This window comes from Gopherus evgoodei, chromosome 3, assembly GCF_007399415.2.
Source record: "Gopherus evgoodei ecotype Sinaloan lineage chromosome 3, rGopEvg1_v1.p, whole genome shotgun sequence".
In the NCBI taxonomy this organism is placed as follows: domain Eukaryota; kingdom Metazoa; phylum Chordata; order Testudines; family Testudinidae; genus Gopherus; species Gopherus evgoodei.
Genome location: NC_044324.1, coordinates 151,253,328 through 151,271,351, shown reverse-complemented (window position 1 = coordinate 151,271,351; position 18,024 = coordinate 151,253,328). Strand labels below are relative to the sequence as shown.

At 40.0% G+C, this 18,024-nt stretch overlaps 1 protein-coding gene across 8 annotated transcripts in view; it reads left to right on the top strand.

Annotated features, from left to right (window-relative positions):
* CEP170 (centrosomal protein 170) overlaps window positions 1–18,024 on the top strand; it is a 120,584-nt gene that overhangs the window by 65,001 nt on the left and 37,559 nt on the right. For all 8 annotated transcript variants that reach the window (XM_030556995.1, XM_030556996.1, XM_030556992.1 and 5 more), the window contains 2 exons: window positions 583–709; window positions 10,600–12,474. In XM_030556995.1, coding sequence (XP_030412855.1) covers window positions 583–709; window positions 10,600–12,474 — 2,002 coding nt within the window. The remainder of the gene's footprint in view (window positions 1–582; window positions 710–10,599; window positions 12,475–18,024) is intronic.

The window sequence follows — 18,024 nt, the reverse complement described above, 5'->3', positions numbered from 1 at the left end:
AGTTATGTTTACATATGCTACTAATACCCATTATTTTTTTGAAGTACTCCAAGTTATCGGCTTCTCCAATCCTTAAACTAGTCTTCCTGTCAGGATCAATTTAATAGCTTCTCTTTTACTCTGGACAAAAAAATCTGCCTTGCCCTTTTGTTTTTGTTTTTTCCCCTGAAAAAAATATATTAATTTTTAAGTGGTTAAAGCCTGCTAACTCTACCTTTGTCAGCAACTTCCTCTAAATTCAGGAATGAAATCATCTTGTTTCACCTAGGCATATATTCTTTCACATAATATATATTGTTTGAATATTCATCTCAGTGGAAAAATGTTGGGAACAACTGCCCAGCCTGTAGTTGTTCTGCATCTGTCTAGAGCAATAAAGGATTTAAGACTGTGAATCCAGTATTAACATTAGGATTCTCCAAAATAAATTAAAATAAGTTCCTTTAATATTTGCACTTTCCATGAAAATAATTAAGATTTCAAACACATCTGTGTTTTGATAATATACCAGTTTATCAACTTTATATCACATATTTTTAAGCAAAATCTGCTGTTTCTTGTCTTATTTCTTTTTTTTCTTAGGAAGGCTCTTCTGCATCTGGAAGTAAACGTTGGGTGTCCCAGTGGGCTAGTTTGGCTGCTAATCATACACGACATGACCAGGATGACATGAGGTTGGAGTCATCTGCACCTGCTCCTCGAGAAAACGGTAGGATAATTTGTTGTTGCATTAATTTCTGTAGCAAAGAGTGTATGGAAGTGAAGGACTTATTTACAAAACTAGACAAATAGTTTAAATATCACCAGTACTATAGATTCATCATCAGTTACATTTCTGCTAAATCTTAAAAAAACAAAAACAAAAAAAAAAAACTTCACAATATTTTAGTCTGATATTTAATTAGTCCTTATAGTAGGACTGTCAATCAATCGCAATTAACTCATGCGATTAACTGAAAAAAAAATCATGATTAATCTCAGTTTTAATTGCACTGTTAAACAATAGAATACCAATTGAAATGTATTTACTATTTTTGGATGTTTTTCTACATTTTCAAATATATCAATTTAAATTACAACACAGACTACAAAGTGTACAGTGCTCACTTTATAATATTTTTATTACACTGTATGTTCACTGTAAAAATAGTAAACAAAAGAAATAGTATTTTTCAATTCACATCATAAAAGTACCTTAATGCAATCTCTTTATCTTGAAAGTGCAACTGACAAATGTCAGTTATTTTTTGTTACATAACTGCACTCAAAAACAAAACAATGTAAAACTTTGGAGCTTATGAGTCCACTCAGTCCTACTGCTTATTCAGCCAATTGCTAAGATAAACAAGTTTGTTTAAATTTAAGGGAAATAATGCTGCCCTTTTCTTATTTCAAATGTCACTAGAAAGGGAGAACAGGCGTTCACATGGCACTTTTGTAGCGAGTATTGCAAGGTATTTATGTGCCAGATATCCTAAACATTCGTATGCCTCTTCATGCTTCAGCCACCATTCCAGAGGACATGCTTCCATACTGATGACGCTCGTTAAAAAAATGTGGTAATTAAACTTTGACTGAACTCCTTGGGGGAGAATAGTATGTCTCCTGCTCTGTTTTACCAGCATTCTGCCATGTGGTTTCATATTATAGCAGACCCAGGGACATGTTGTTCGTTTTTAAAAACACTTTCACTGCAGATTTGACAAAACTCAAAGAAGGTACCAATGTGATATTTTTAAAGATAGCTACAGCACTCAACCCAAGGTTTAAGAATCTGAAGTGCCTTCCAAAATCTGAGAGGGACAAGGTGTGGAGCATGCTTTCAAAAGTCTTAAAGGAGCAACACTGCAATACAGAAACTACAGAACGTGAACCACCAGAAAAGAAAATCAGCCTTCTGCTGGTGGCATCTGACTCAGATGATGAAAATGAACATGCATCAAACCGCACTATTTTGCATTATCAAGCAGTACCCATCACCAGCATGGATGCATGTCCTCTGGAATGGTGCTTGAAGCATGAAAGGACATACGAATCTTTGGCGCATCTGGCATGTAAATGTCTTGTGACACCAGCTACAACAGTGCTATGCAAACACCAGTTCTCACTTTCAGGTGACATTGTAAACAAGAAGCAGGCAGCATTGTCTCCTGCAAATGTAAACAAACTTGTTTGTCTGAGTGTGAGTTACTAGCTGACCAAGAAGTAGAATGGAGTGCACTTGTAGGCTCTAAACTTTTACATTGTTTTATTTTTAATGCAGTTTTTTTGGTACATAATTCTACATTTATAGGTTCAACTTTCATGAAAAAGACATTGCATTACAATACTTGTATGAGATGAATTGAAAAATACTATTTTTTACAGTATAAATATTTGTAATAAAAAATAAATATAAACTGAGTACTGTATACTTTGTAGTCTGTATTGTAATTGAAATCAATATATTTGAAAATGTAGAAAATAACCAGAAATATTAAAATAAATGATATTCTGTTTAACAGTGCGATTAATCACAATTCATTTGTTTAATTGCTTGACAGCTCTGCTTTTATATAATGATAAAATAGGCCGAACAGTATAGAGAAAAGGTTATTGGTACCTGTATTGGGAAAATATAAAAGGAGACATTCATTTAAGATTCAGTTTGGGTAAGCTTGTCGGATCTTTTTATTAGTATACTTCCCTGTATATACCCCTTCCCACTGAGCGTCAGTGGACTGAACAGTAAACAGTCAACCTGAAACTTCAACTGTACGGTCTAAATAAACATTCTAAGCATAATTTGATATTGCTATCATCAGAACGCCTATGCAGTTGCCATACCACATTATCCTGTCTCTTCTGAGTGGCAAGTGTTCAGGCTCCTTCCTTCTTTTATTAACAACTTTGCCAGACTTGTTTATTTGAAATATGCTGTTCCTCATGTTGTGCATTAAAACATATATTTGACTGTGAAGGAGGTGATCTCTTTGTTTACTTTTTCTCTTCTTTTCACCTTTATTTGTAAAAGTTCAATGCAGAACACAGGGTTGATTATTTAAACACAGATACTTGAAAATCAAAGGTTCTAGTGCAAGGTTTATAAAGTTATAAATTTAAAATCCTGCCCAGGTTCTTTTTGTTCTTTGTTTTATGGTGCTAGCACAATTGGGTCCTTGTCTATCACTAAAGCTCTTAAACACTGTGATGATAATGATGTATTTAAATTCTTACTGTAAATATTACACATTTATATAGCTGTTTCTATCTTGAAGCATTGCTATAAAATGGACTGAAAATCAAAGGGCGATATAGTCTCACTGAGTTTTCTAACTGTTGAAATGAGCATACTATTAATTGACTAGGAACTCATGAGCTACTACTCCAGTGCTTTATATTGCTGTCTTGCAACCAAGGCATGTCTGGTTTTTTGTTGCTTTTTGTTTGTTTGTTTTTGTTTGTTTTTTGTTCATGACACTGAAATGAATGTAATATCAAAATTCCACCCTAAAGCAGTGCTGCTTTCCTAAAAGCACAGTATTCTCTAGCAATCATGTTGGCTGCAGTGCAGGGATAATGTCTTGGAAGAATTTTCTGCTGGACTAATTTAGGAGTTAGTGTGCATGACTTCATTGTGAAAAATGGCTGACTTTGTAATTCTTACCAAGATACAAAGTTAAAATTTCTTTGGTCTCAGATAACAACAGAAACATATTAAAAATAGAAGTATTTAGCACCTGGCATTCCGCAACACACAGTACCAGCAACTAGCACATTTGCAAAGGGTAGTGTGTAGAGAGCTGTTACTGGAAATGCTGAGTAAAATGAATATTTCTCTCTACTTTTACTGTGGTTAATATTTATTGTAGAAATGTCTAAATATATATTTTTGAGTGCTGCTCCCTGTGAGTCCAGAAATTTTTCAGCATCCGCTGACCCACATATACACAGTAGCTTCCCTCATATTCCAAGGGTAGAAGAGGATTGATGCCTCTCCAGTTCCTTGCCGCTGCATGGCCTGAGTCAGAATCATGTCTTCCTTCACTCCATGCATTACCTGTAAAGTAAATTCATTGTAAATAGTTTTATATTTTAGCTTAGTAGTTATAGTTAGTATACCATTTGGGGGAAAGCCTCCCTGGTCCCAAAACTATTCACTTGCAGAAATGTCTGAGATTTTTTCCCCTCAGTGGTACCCGTAGGGATAGCTCTAGCATCGTCTGTTGCCACACTGCATGCTGGTAAAAGGAAGTGGAGCTGTCCCTGACACACCTCAATTCCTTCTTACCTCCATTGACAGTTATTGGAGCAATCCAGACTTGTTAATTCAAGTGCTTTCCTCTTTCCTTTCTATATAGAGATCCTATTTGTTGTAAATTAGTGGTTTTAGTTATAGTTAATTTAGACCATTTTAGTGCTAGGTTTCCATTTTTGTGATTTTTTTTTTTTTGACCACTTTTTATCTTTTGGTTCCAATATCAGTATCAGAATGATGCCTCATTTGGTGGGATTTCAGTCCTTCTGAATCTGTGCAAAGCCCATGCCAGTCAGTTGTCCACATCTGGCCGCTTGAAATGTTTGGGGGAATCCCATGTTAGTAACAAATGTCACATTTGCAAAGATTCAAGCTCCACTCAAAAAAACCAGAGTGGGGAGGCTTACATGCTTGCCTGAGGACGCAGCACTTTGACCCCTGTTGGAATTAACACATGGAGAAATTGCTTCAAGTTTATCAACTTCGATACAGACCGTTTCATTGGAGATGCCGGCTGGTCCTCAGGACTGCTCCCTCATACTGAAGAAAAGGCTTAGGCCTTTCTCAAGTTCAGTTTCTCTCTGAACTTAGTCAGTCTTGAAGCCAGACAGAGGCAGACATTCGAAGTGTTCAGTGGAGAGAGACCCCGCTGGAATGCTTTGTCTCCCAAGAGAAGATTGTCACCTTCAGAGTCTGTGCCAGGTCTTTCAAGGCCATCCCCTGAAAACTGTCAACTAGGAATTACCTGGCTAAGTGGAAGCACTTCTCCAGAATTGGACACCCCTGGATTATCTTCTAGCTCTAAAACAGAGTTTGACTATTAGATCTATAGGATGCATATGGCAGTTGTTTCAGCCTTTCACTTCTTGGTGGATAATAGATCCCTTTTCTCAAACCCCATTGTCACCTGATTCCTAAAGGGCTTGGTCAAATTATAGCCGCATATACAAGACCCCATCCCTCAGGATCTGAACTTACTCCTAGTAAAATTGATAGGACCTCCCTTCGAGCCTCTGGCCACTTGTTCCCTCCTTCATCTTTCCATGAAGGTAGCATTTTTGGTGACTATTACCTCAGGCAAAAGGATGGGCAAGTTGAGAACTCTGGTACAGTTTTCTATAAGAATAAAGTTTATATCCACTATCGTCCAAAATTTCTCATGAAAATAATCTTTAATTTCCATGTTAACCAAGCAATTTATTTGCCCACATTCTTTCCAAAACCCCATGTGCATAGGGATGAGGAAAAGCTTCACGCAGCTGTGAGAAGGGTTTTAACTTTCTACCTGGAGTGGATTAAATCTTATTAGATCTTCTATTTAGTGGTTTATAGCAATTGCAGACAGACATAAGGGCCAACCATATTGCACTCAGAGAATCTCACCCCAGATCTCTTAGTGCATTTGTTTATGCTAGTAACTAACTAATACAATCCCGCCAGCTAGAATGTTGACACATTCTACTAGAATGCAGGCAGCTTTTGCAGCTTTCTTGGTGCAAGTGCTGATCACAGACATCTGTAAAGCAGCAACCTATTCATCACTCCACACTTTTGCTTCTCATTATGGCATTTCCCATCAGTCCAGTTTCAGATGGGTCACCTTACAATCATTCTTCAAGTAGGCTCCTAACCCACCTCCATGTATATTTGCTTGTGAGTCACCTACAGTGGAATAGACATGTTCAATCACTCAGAAAAGAAAGAAGGGTTACCTACCATTCTATAACTGTTCTTCGAGATATGTTGCACGTGTGCATTCTGTGACCTGCCCACCTTCCCCTCTCTGTCAGAGTCTGTCCGGTATGAAGGAACTGAGGGAGGATCGGGCAGCTCTGCTTTTATACCAGCACGCAATGGTGCATAGCGACAGGGAACCACCTCAGTGGCTGCCACTGAGGGGAGTCTTCAACATCTGTGCATGGGGCACGTGCACACCTAAATTGGAATGGACATGTACAACACATCTTGAAGCACAGCAGTTATGGAAAGGTAGGTAACTGGTTTTTTTTCACCCCAATAATCTTTATGGTAGGCTGTTATTATTCCACAGTGAGCTGTACTTTTGATCCCTCACTCAGTTTCTCCGTGCACATCTTTTCCAAGTGATAGGCCTGCACCACCTGTACTTCTCTCAGGATGGAATCCTTTTAGACAGGGTCCCCAGGTCATGGCACCCCTGTTCAAAACTACATCCTCAGAAGGTCCAAATCGATTTTGGCCCCTCCATCCAGGAGCCTGAGAGCAGTATGAAAGCACATTGACAGAGAACAGCTTGTTCTAAACAGGGTACTACTTATTTATCCACAGGAAAACAACAGAGGAAACAACAATGGCAATGAAAAAGCAAAACACCTACATGCATATCATCAGGGGCGGCTCTAGCTTTTTTGCTGCCCCAACCACAGCAGTCAGGCAGCCTTTGGCGGCATGCCTGCAGGAAGTCCCTGGTCCCATGGATTCGGCAGCTTCCCTGCGGGAGGGCCGCTGGTCCCGTGGATTGAGCGTACCTGCCGCCAAATTGCCGCTGAATCCACGGGATCGGCGGACCCCCCGCAGGCAAGCCGCAGAAGGTGGGCTGACTGCCACCCTCGCAGGGACCGGCAGGGCGCCCCCCCCGGCTTTGCTGCCCCAGGCATACATTTGGAGTGCTGGTGCCTGGAGCCGTCACTGCATATTATCTTACCTAAACCTTTTCCTTATCTTTCAAGTTTAGGTTGTGCTACCCCATACCCTTGGCTAGGGAAGCCACTGGTCCAGTATTGAGAGGTTTGTCCCCTGTCCAGTACAGGGACAAAATTGGATGGGGGATGCCATTTTTAAGAGCATGCTGCTCCACTCACCTCAGCTGGCATGGAGCAGTCCTAAAAATAGTGACCCCCATGCAGCATGGCTTTGCATGCTCTGTGTGTGCAAGGTCATGCCAGTGAATGTGAACCCATGCTGTTCCCAGAAGTACTGGAATGTCTGCTATTCCAGAAACATGAGTGGCCACCTTACCCTTGTCAAAGGCATCCCCCCCGCCCTCCCTAGCATTGAGGCTGAACAAGGTAGACTGTGGTCCTGCAGCCTCTACCTTTGTCTGACCCTTCAGTTAGTATCTCTTCCCAATTAGACAGTCTTTTATCCATTTCAAAGTCCCTCTGTCCTGGGACACCTGAACCTGGTCAATCTCCCCGATTGGGATGGAGGCAGACTTCATTCATTATACTGTCTATTTGAGAGCCAGCAATTGGCTCTGTCTACAGTCATTGTCTTTGGGTGCCTGCAGACCAAAACTAAGATTGATTTAATCCCATGTTAACTTTTAGCCAGCAACACTTTGCTGTCTTGGTATTTTGCAAGTTGACTGCCCTCTCCTTTTCCTCCTGTTTGACATTGTTTACCCAGGGCAAATGTGTTGTATTAGAAACAGTATTTAATAGCACAACGTTAAATATGATTTTTGCCCACAGAGTGGACAAGGACATTTTAAAACATGTTAGTTGGTCATGGGAGGATCCCCAATAAATGGAGTCTTACATAAGTGAGATGCTGATGGTTCTTATTCTCAGGTGGGCAGAGAAAGATGTTTAATGGAGGACTAAACAATGTCTGAAACAGGACTTTGAGGACTCTGGGCTTCATAGAAAAAATATTTTTTCAATGTGGTTCCAGGCTGCAAGGCCAAATGACACACAGCCCTCAAAGTACATATTCCAGCCAGCAATTGAGTCACAGAGGATCTCTTTATTACACAAAGCTGAGGAAAAAGGAGCTGGGGCAGATTTAGTCTTATCAGCTTGATGAGGCCACTATGCTTAGAGACATTGATTGCTTCTTTTTGCATTAAATGAAGTCAGCAAAAGAATTAAAATAGAGCAATATTAGTGAGCTGTTGAACTTCCATGTTGGACGTGTTCACTTTTTGTGACTGAAAGCAGTGGAAACAAGTGGAAATCTGACCATCTTCTGCAGAGCAATTTTGCATAGCGTGTAGGACTAGAGGGAGTGGAAACCCTAGAACGCCCACACAATTAAAGTACTGGAGTGGTAGGTCCCATCTTTCCTGGCATTATTCTCAGACTTACAGGGGTAAATCTTTTTTTTGTTTTTCTTACTATTTTTTCTCTCCAGATTTAAAAACATGTGCTACCAGCTTTGTGATCCTGCGTGAGCTTTAAGACTGTAGCAGACTTCATGACACACACAGTTTAAACTTAAGTAATTTGGAGTTTGGTAACAGCCCTCTGAAGTTACTAGACTCAAGAAGTACCAGATTGTTTCAGCAATGCAGCTTTACAATTAATCATTGTCCTGAGAAAAATAGATTTACTGTGCATTTACAACAGCCACAGTATCATAACTTCTGTAGTTGTTTGCACTTATTGTAGCTGTGTCAGTCTCCTGATATTAGAGAGAGAAGCTTACACAGAGTTTGGCAGCTTGTCCCATTCACAACAGAAGTTGGTCCACCTTGTCTCTCTAATGATTTCTATAGTCTGTTAAGAATCTGGGTCCTGCAGGGTACCAGTAACATAAACAAAAGTCCTTAAACATTTCATAGAATTAGAAATGTAAAGATAGAAAAGACCTGTTAGATCATCTAGACCAGGGGTGGGCAAACTTTTTAGCCTGAGGGCCACATCTGGGTGGGGAAATTGTATGCAGGGCTATGAATGTAGGGCTGGGACAGGGGATTGGGGTGCAGGAGGGAGTGCATGGTGTGGGAGGGGGCTCTGGTCAGGGGCTTGGTATGTAGGAGGGGCATGGGGTGCAGCAGGGCTAGTGGAGTGCAGGAGGGGGCTTGGCAGGGGGTTGGGGTGCAGGAGGTGTGTGGGGTGCAGCAAGGGGTTCAGGGCAGGGGGTTGGGGTGCGGGAGGGGACTCAGGGTAGGGAGTTGAGGTGTAGGAGGGGTGCAGCAGGGGGTTCAAAGCTGGAGTTTAGGGGGCTCAGGGCAGGGGGTTGGGGTGCGGGGTGCAGGATAGGTTAAGTCTGTGGGCTCTGGTCCAGCGCTGCTTACCTCAAGCAGCTCTGGAGCGGCAGCGGGGCTAAGGCAGGCTCCCTACCAGCCCTGGTTCCACGCCGCTCCCAGAAGTGGCCAGCATGTCCAGCAGTGGCTCGGGGATGCAGCGGAGCAGGCGGCTCTGCCGCATGTTGCTCTCGCCTGTGGGTACCACCTCTGAAGCTCCCATTGGCCAAGGTTTCCGTTCCCAGCCAGTGGGAGCTGCGGGGGGTGGTGCTTGCAGGAAAGGGCAGCGCATGGAGCCCTTTGCTCTCCTCCTCCCCCAGGGGCCGCAGGGACATGGTGCTGGCCACTTCCAGAAGCGGTTCTGGGCTAGGGCAGGTAGGGAGCCTGCCATAGCCCTGCTGCGCCACAGGGCTGGCAATCCCGCAGGCCAGATTGAAAGCCCTGATGGGCCAGATCTGACCTGTGGGACATAGTTTGCCCTTCCCGATCTAGACACAGTGGATCTCCAGCTTTTTCATTCTGCAGACCATTTCCACCAAGAGTGTCTCCCGTAGACCCACTTTTTTATCTATCACCCAAATCCTACTCTGCTTGAATTTCAAATTGTTTAGTTGTGTATACAGCCAGGAAAGACTGGGGGCTATTGGTGGCCCATACTCAACAGTTTGAGAGCCAATTTTCTGGTCTTAGATTTTCAATCTTGTGGTCATGAACACAAGGTGGTCCTCAAGTGGGTTACTATCCGGTCACAGCCAAAATTCGCCAGTTGTGAAAAGAAAATAAGCCTGTTTGTTAGCAAGCAGATACCAGGACCAAGAGAGAAGAAGATGGCTCTCTCTCTTCTTATTCCTGCCCTACTGCCACTGTAGTTTTTCACCTTCCTTTGCCCAACCATGCAACACACCATGTTCCAGGGAAGAAGCTGCTTAAAGATAATACGTAGCTCTGTGCATTTGGTTGTTAGGGGATCCCTGTAGGAAACAACAGCTGACACGCACAAGAATTCCATTACTTTGAGAGATGTTCATTTCATATCAGTGCTTTGATGTGAGCTACAAAAGCTTGTCACAGAGTGAAATATTCCCTTGTTTCTATCAGAACCTTCATGTGCCATACTGTAGCATAAAAGTATTTTTATTAATAGATAATATTTTTCTCCAGTATCTTAAAAGGTCTGTTCTGTGACTAATAGATTGGTGAAAGTAATTGACTGGTTTACATAATCTATTGTGTCGTGGTTTAGGAGGACTTTTTAAAATGTAATTTCACATAAGACGAAGTTCCAATTCTCTGTGCAATAGAAATAATGTCCTCTGTTAATTACTTGTATGTAGCCTTAAGAATGCATATTTCCACTGGCAGATTTGCTCTTCAGTCACTGATTTCCAAAAGGTTTTTTTCATTCCATTTTTAGATACTGATATCAGTGAATCTGGTGTTTCAGTTAGAAGTACTAGCTCAGCCACTTCTGTGACTAGCCAAGGTGAGCGAAAGAGGAGAACACTTCCACAGCTTCCAAAAGAGGAAAAAGCCACTGAAAGTTCAAGAGCAAAGGTTACACCTCATCAGAGATCAGAGATAGGTGAAAAACAAGACACAGAACTTCAAGAGAAAGAAACTCCAACTCATGCGTCCCAAAAAGAAATGCCACAAGATGCAGGTAGTAGGAGCATGGCTAAGGCAAACAGGACAATGAATGGCCTTTCTTCTAAACCTGGTGGAGACAACAAAGTGTCTTCTCACCCCATTAGCTGCTCTTCTTTCAGTAAAGAGAAAAGTGAAATTGTCAGGGAAACTTCAGTTGTAAAGCAAGCTTTAGCTAAAATTCAACAGCAAGAGCAAAAGGAGCAGGCACATAGGACTTCAACTAAAGTGTCTTCAGCTAAACTTCTTGCCAATCAAATTGAGAAAGGTAGAGAGGAGACTTCTACTCCACATAAAATGTTGGATAATCATCAAGAAAAAGCCCCAGGACATTCCACAAGTAAAGCAGAAATGAAGATTGTACAAAGTGAAGGGAAAAGAAAAAAAACTGAGGAAATTATAAAAGGCCAAACTCCAAAAGGATTTGGAGGAGAGAAGAAAGAATCTTCAAAACCGTTAGTGAGACAAGGCAGCTTTACTATAGATAAACCTAGCACAAATATACCTATAGAACTTATTCCTCATATTAATAAGCAAACTGGATCTACTCCCCCTTCATTTTCTTTAACCTCCACAAACAGAATACGTGAGAGAAGTGATTCTGTGGACACTGATTCTAGTCTGGATACAACACTTATTTTAAAAGACACAGAAGCAGTAATGGCGTTCCTTGAAGCTAAATTACGAGAAGAAAACAAAACAGATGAAGGACCTGAAACTCCTAGCTATAACAGAGATAATTCTATATCACCCGAGTCAGATGTAGACACTGCTAGCACAATCAGTCTGGTTACTGGTGACACTGAAAGAAAAACCACTCAAAAGCGAAAGAGCTTTACTACCCTCTATAAAGATAGATGTTCCACTAGTTCTCCTTCCAAAGATGTTTTAAAATCTTCTGCAACAAATGCTAGAGAAAAGATAGACAAGAAAACTAAAAGCCGATCTTCAGATGCTGGTTCAAGAGCAGAGGGTCGTAAACTTGTGCAACCCAGTGGAAGAATGAGGCAACCTTCAGTAGATTTAACAGATGATGACCAAACATCTAGTGTACCTCATTCTGCTATATCTGATATCTTGTCATCTGATCAAGAAACTTATTCTGGCAAATCACATGGAAGGGGTCATTTTACATCGGCAGATGAACTCTTACATTCCAAAATGGAAGGCAGTAAGTCAGCTAAATCAAAGATCTCTCCTGTTACAACTGGGCAATCCAGTAAATCAATCACTCTTCCAAGACCCCGTCCCACGAGGACTTCTCTCTTGCGCAGAGCACGACTTGGTGAAGCCTCAGATAGTGAACTTGCCGATGCAGATAAAGCTTCAGTGGCTTCTGAAGTGTCCACTACAAGTTCTACATCAAAGCCTCCCTCAGGAAGGAGAAATATCTCCAGAATTGACTTACTTGCCCAACCACGCAGAACTAGGCTCGGTTCTTTATCAGCACGTAGTGACTCTGAAGCCACAATAACTAGAAGCGCTGCCTCATCTCGTACTGCAGAAGCCATCATTAGAAGTAGTGGAAGATTAACACCATCAGCAGATAGTAGTAAAGTTTCTGCTAGAACTAGAGCTAATAGCATTTCTCGACTTTCTGATTCTAAATCCAAATCATTGACCTCCGCCCATAATTCTCCATCAGGTACGTGAGATTATTTGGATTTAGTCTTTTTCACTACTTGATATTTTGTTTATTTTCTTGGACTTTTCTCTTTTTATAAATGTTAAACTAATAATGCTTTATTATGAAGTATTAACTCAAACTTTAGTAGAAGCAGTCCTCCTCTTTTGAGAAAGAAGCTCCGTTAGTTATTGTTGCAGATATTTTTAAATTTAATACAAGAACAAGAGATTTTAATTCCTTAGCCATTTGGTTTATGATTTTTACTGGAAACTTCCAACCAACTATAGTATCTGGTATCAGAGGGGTAGCCGTGTTAGTCTGGATCTTTAAAAGCAGCAAAGAGTCCTGTGGCACCTTATAGACTAACAGACGTTTTGGAGCATGAGCTTTCGTGGGTGAATACCCACTTCCATGCATCCGACGAAGTGGGTATTCACCCACGAAAGCTCATGCTCCAAAACATCTGTTAGTCTATAAGGTGCCACAGGACTCTCTGCTGCTTTTACAGTATCTGGAGTGCTCAAATGCTGCAGTGATTGGCATAGTACAAAAATGTAGATATAGTGGAAACCTCTTTTGCTTGGGTCAGAATTCTAAAAGTTTAGAAGGTCAGCAGCACTGTTCAGTGAGGTAAAAAATAAGGAAATGTGTTTTGAAAGTTTGTAAGTATGCAAAACTATGAGTGCAGTCTGAGGAAGGCATGGAGCATCAACAAGATAAATGCAAGGTAATTTAAGATTAGTTTCTAAAAGTACAAAAGTGTAATTTAATTACAAAAATAAGCGAAGTAAGAAGTAACAAACAGAAAAAATATATATTTCTAAACACAAAAATACTGAATGAAATATTCCAAAACTAAATGGCTTGTGTGTTAACCCAAATCTATTTCACTCTCAAGGGCTTCAGGCCTGTCCTAGAACAATTTCTGTTACTTATTCCTATGTGAAAAGAGAGGATCTGTATTTACAGAGGCCAGATCTCTTCTTCGTCTCAGATCACTTATTGTCAAAATTGTTGATAATAGCGTCTCTGACATTTCCCCTATTATTTAATAGTCACATGAAAAAATATTACAATTAATAGTTTTGAGCCTACCATTTTAATGGTAATCTTGTTTAAAAAATGGCATATGACAATAGAAGAAAAGGCAATGTAAGAGATTATTAGCTAGTTTTCAAGTATCTGTGACACAACTAGTTTAAGAACCTAAAGAAGAATGCTTATGTTTAAATAAAGCATCTTGTTTATCAGTTTATTCATGGTAACTAGTGCTTTTCTCATCTTTTGAATTTTAATACTGCTGAGTACAGATTTTTTTCTTCAAAAGCACCAGATGACATATTTGTTGTACTTGAATGGCTCCTTTGCATTCACTGATGTGAATGGTCATCAGAACAGTGTATTATACTTCCCATCTCCACCTGTTATACAAACATTTCTATATTTTTTACACACTTTTTTTTATATAAACCAAGCTGTTTTGGCAAAACTATTGCCATTGATGATATATAACTTGCATATTTAGTAGTTAGTAACTTCTGTTGTGCTGCTCATCAATATTTATTGCCTTGAGAGGTAAATACTGGTTAATCACAGGTTAATTTAAATCCTGTTCCTTGAACAATAAATCTTAATGTTCCCTGAAATGTGAAGTCACATGTATTGCTACATTCTGAATGATGTCTTCAGAAATGCCAGTAATCCTCATGAATTCAAGTGAAATCTTTTAAAAAAAAAATACCCCAAGCCATCTACCCTAATACTTTAAAAGGGAGATGAAAGTATTTTTCCCAGCATATTGTCTGTCTGGGTATTTATCAGGCATGTTTAGTACTGATGGTTCAACCAGAATCTGAGATTTGTGTGTCCAGTTGACTGACTGTAACATCAGTTCAGGCAAAACAGTTACTTCTGAGGAGATAGTTAGGTTGCATTCATTTACAAGGTTGATTTAATTAACATTAGCTATCATTATTCCAAACTCTGGTGATATTGACCCTTGAAGAGGTAAACACTAGAGATTTCTTGTTTTGTCATATGATTGTTTTCTGTTTTCAACAAAAGTATGAGTCGAAAGGAGGGTTTTTTTGTGAAAATATGAACTACAGTGTGCTTACTGAGTTCCATATGACTGTTGTTATTAAGTATTCAGCTCCTTTAACAATGGGGAATGCTTTAGTCTGTTACAGCACTCATTCCTGCAATGTTCTTGTTGATTTAACTGCATTCCATGGTCAAAGCCTACTGGAGTTTTTGTAGAAAATATTTGCAATTTCAAAGGGAAAAGCTGAAAAGCTTGCCACCTTATGACCTATCTATCCCAAGCCAACCAAACAGATAAAAAGGACGTACCACCATTGTTTGGAATATTTGCATTAGAAAGACTACTACTCTTTAAAAAAAAAAAAAAAAAAAAAACAAAATCTTATTATAAACACTAAAATTTATGGAAAACAAAAGTTTCAGTGTAAAGTGTAAAAAAAACCCATAAAATAAAACAGTTAACAAAACAGTCAAAGCCAATATCAGAGAGAAAATATGGTCTAATAAACTCTTCAGGCACTATGTGGCTGTTTCACAAACTTACTTTGTGACTTGTGAGCATGTGTACATTACAGAAATTTGTGTCTGTGTAGCTATACTAGTATAACAGTCCCTAATGTGCACAAACCCCTAGTCACACTGTGCCTCTATTTGCCTCATTCTAAAATGATGACAATCATTGCTCACCTCAGCAGGCTGTTTGGACGCTTCATTCATTATTTTATTAATTTGTAAAGTCATTTGAAGACCATTAGATGAAAGTGTTTATATATAAGGAACCTTGGAATTATGTTAAGCCACAGTTGCAGAAACTGTCTGAATCCTGCATCCCAAGCAAGGGGGAAAATTTGTAGGGAAGTGTTGCAGTGCAAGTTGGATGAGCAAGCATCTCAAACAGTATCAGAGGGGCTTTTACATCTCAAACAGGTTATTAAGAGAAAGTTTATAAAGAATGAAAGATGGGATGGACCAGCAATGAAAGCTACCTCTTGGAGATCAGAAAGTGTAGGGGAAAAAGTGAGAACTGCCGAAAGCCAAGCATAATTGGACCTTTCAAACGAAATTAAAACCAATAATAAAAGGTTCCATAGCCATACAAATAAAGAGAGAAAACAAGGAAAGAAGTGGGTCCACTAAGTACTGAGGATGGGATGGAGATTAGAGATAATCTAGGCATGGCCCAACACCTAAACATAATATGGTTGTTTTTATGTTCTTGGGTCAGACCAGAGGTCCATCTAGCCCAGTATCCTGTCTTAGACAGTGGCCAACACCAGGTGCTTCAGAGGGAATGAACAAAACCAGTAATCATCAAGTGATCCATTCCCTGTCGCCCATTCCCAGCTTCTGGCAAATAGAGTCTAGGGACACCATCCCTGCCCATCCTGGCTAATCATTGATGGACCTATTCTCCATGAATTTATCAAGTTTTTTAACCCTTTTATAGTCAAACAAATACTTGCCTCAAGTTTTAGTGAAGGTATTGAGGTGCTATGGGGTAGTGGCAGGGTGGCTAATGGAAATGAATATATGGAGGTAGAAATGACCACATCTGATGTGGAAGACAATTCTCAAGAAGTTTAGTGAGACCAAACTGGGTGACCCAGATAATCTCCATCCAAAAATATTAAAGAAACTGGCACATGAAATTGCAAGCCCAATAGCAAGGATTTTTAATGATTCCATAAATACAGGGGGCATACCCTACGACTGGAGAATTGCTAATATGGTACCTATTTTTAAGAAAGGGGTGGGGGAAGTGATCCAGGAAACTGCATGCAAGCTTGTTAGTTTGACCTCAATTGCATGCAAAGTCTTGGAACAAATTTTGAAAGATGAAGTACTTAAGGACATAGAGGTAAATGGTAATTGGGTTAAATGCAACATGGTTTTACAAAAGGTAGATTGTGCCAGACCAACCTGATCTCTTTCTTTGAGAAGATAACTGATTTTTTAGAGAAAGAAAACACAGTAGCTATAGTCTACTGGAGTTCAGTAAGATATTTGATACAGTTCCATATGGGAAATTATTAAATTGGAAAACATGGGGACTAATATGAAAATTCAAAGATAGATAAGGAACTGGTTAAAGGGGTCATAGTGAAGGTAAACTGTGAGGCTGTCGGGAGGTTATAATGGAGTTCCTCAGGGACTGGTCTGAGACCAATTTTATTTTAAAATTTTCGTTAATGGCCTTTGCACAAAAGTGAGAATATGACAATAAAAATTTGAAGCTGACATAAAGTTGGAAAGGTATTGCCAATACAGAGGAGGACTTGAGTATCATTAAGAAGTTCTTGATGACCTTGAAAACTGGAGCAATAGAAATGGATGAAATTTAGTAGTGTAAAGTGCACTTTGGGACTAACAACAAGAATTTTTGCTGTAAAATGGAGGCTTATCAGTTGAAAGTGACAGAGGTGGAGAAAAAACTGAGTGCATTGATTGATCACACAAGGGCTATGAGCTGCCAATGTGATGTGGCCATGAAAAAGACTAATGCAATCCTAAGATGCATCAGGTGAAGTATTTCCAGTAGAGATAGGGAAGTGTTAGTACCATTATACAAGGCACTGGTGAGACCTCATCTGAAATACTGTGTTCAGTTCTGGTCTTCCATGTTTAAAATAGATTAATTCAAACAAACAGGTGCAGGAAAGGGCTACTAGGATTATCAAAGGAATGGAAACCTACACTATGAGAGGAGACTAGCCTACCCAAATGAAGGCTGAGAGTAGATATGATTGCTCTCTATACATAGATCAGAGGGATAAACACCAGGGAGGGAGAGGAGTCATTTAAGTCAAGCTCCAGTGTTTACAGAAGAACAAATGGATATAAACTGGCCATCAAAAAGTTTAGGTTTGAAATGAGATGAAGGTTTCTGACCATCATAGGAGTGAAGTTCTGGAACAGCTTTCCAAAGGGAGCAGTGGGTACAAAAAGCCTAACTGGCTTCAAGACTGAGCTTCATAAAGTTTATGGAGGGGATGGTATGATCAAACTGCCTACAATGTCATGTAGCAGATCTGCAACTGCTAGTAACAAATATCCTCAACAGCTGGTGATGGGACACTACTAGATGGAGAGATCTTTGAGTTACTACAGAGAATTCTTTTCCAGGTGTCTGGCTCTTGGGTCTTGTCAAAATACTCAGACTACAACTGACTGCCATATTTGTGGTCAGGAAAGAATTTTCCTCTGGGTCAGATTGGCAGAGATCCGGGAGGGGGAACAGGGGGTTCACCTTCCTCTACAGCATGAATCATGGACCAGTTGCTGGTTTAAATTTGAGGAAATGATGGATTCTCTGTGACTTTTAAGTCTTTAAATCATGATTTTAGGACTTTAATAACTCAGCCAGAGGTTATTTGTCTATTACAGGAGTGGGTTGGTGAGGTTGAAGAGTGCAGGAGGTCAGACTAGATGATCACAATGGTCCCTTCTTGCTTTAAAGTCTGAGTTTATGAGATTGATGGGGAAAGATGGTGGTCATGGGGGAGGAGCAGCAACAGTAATAGCAAG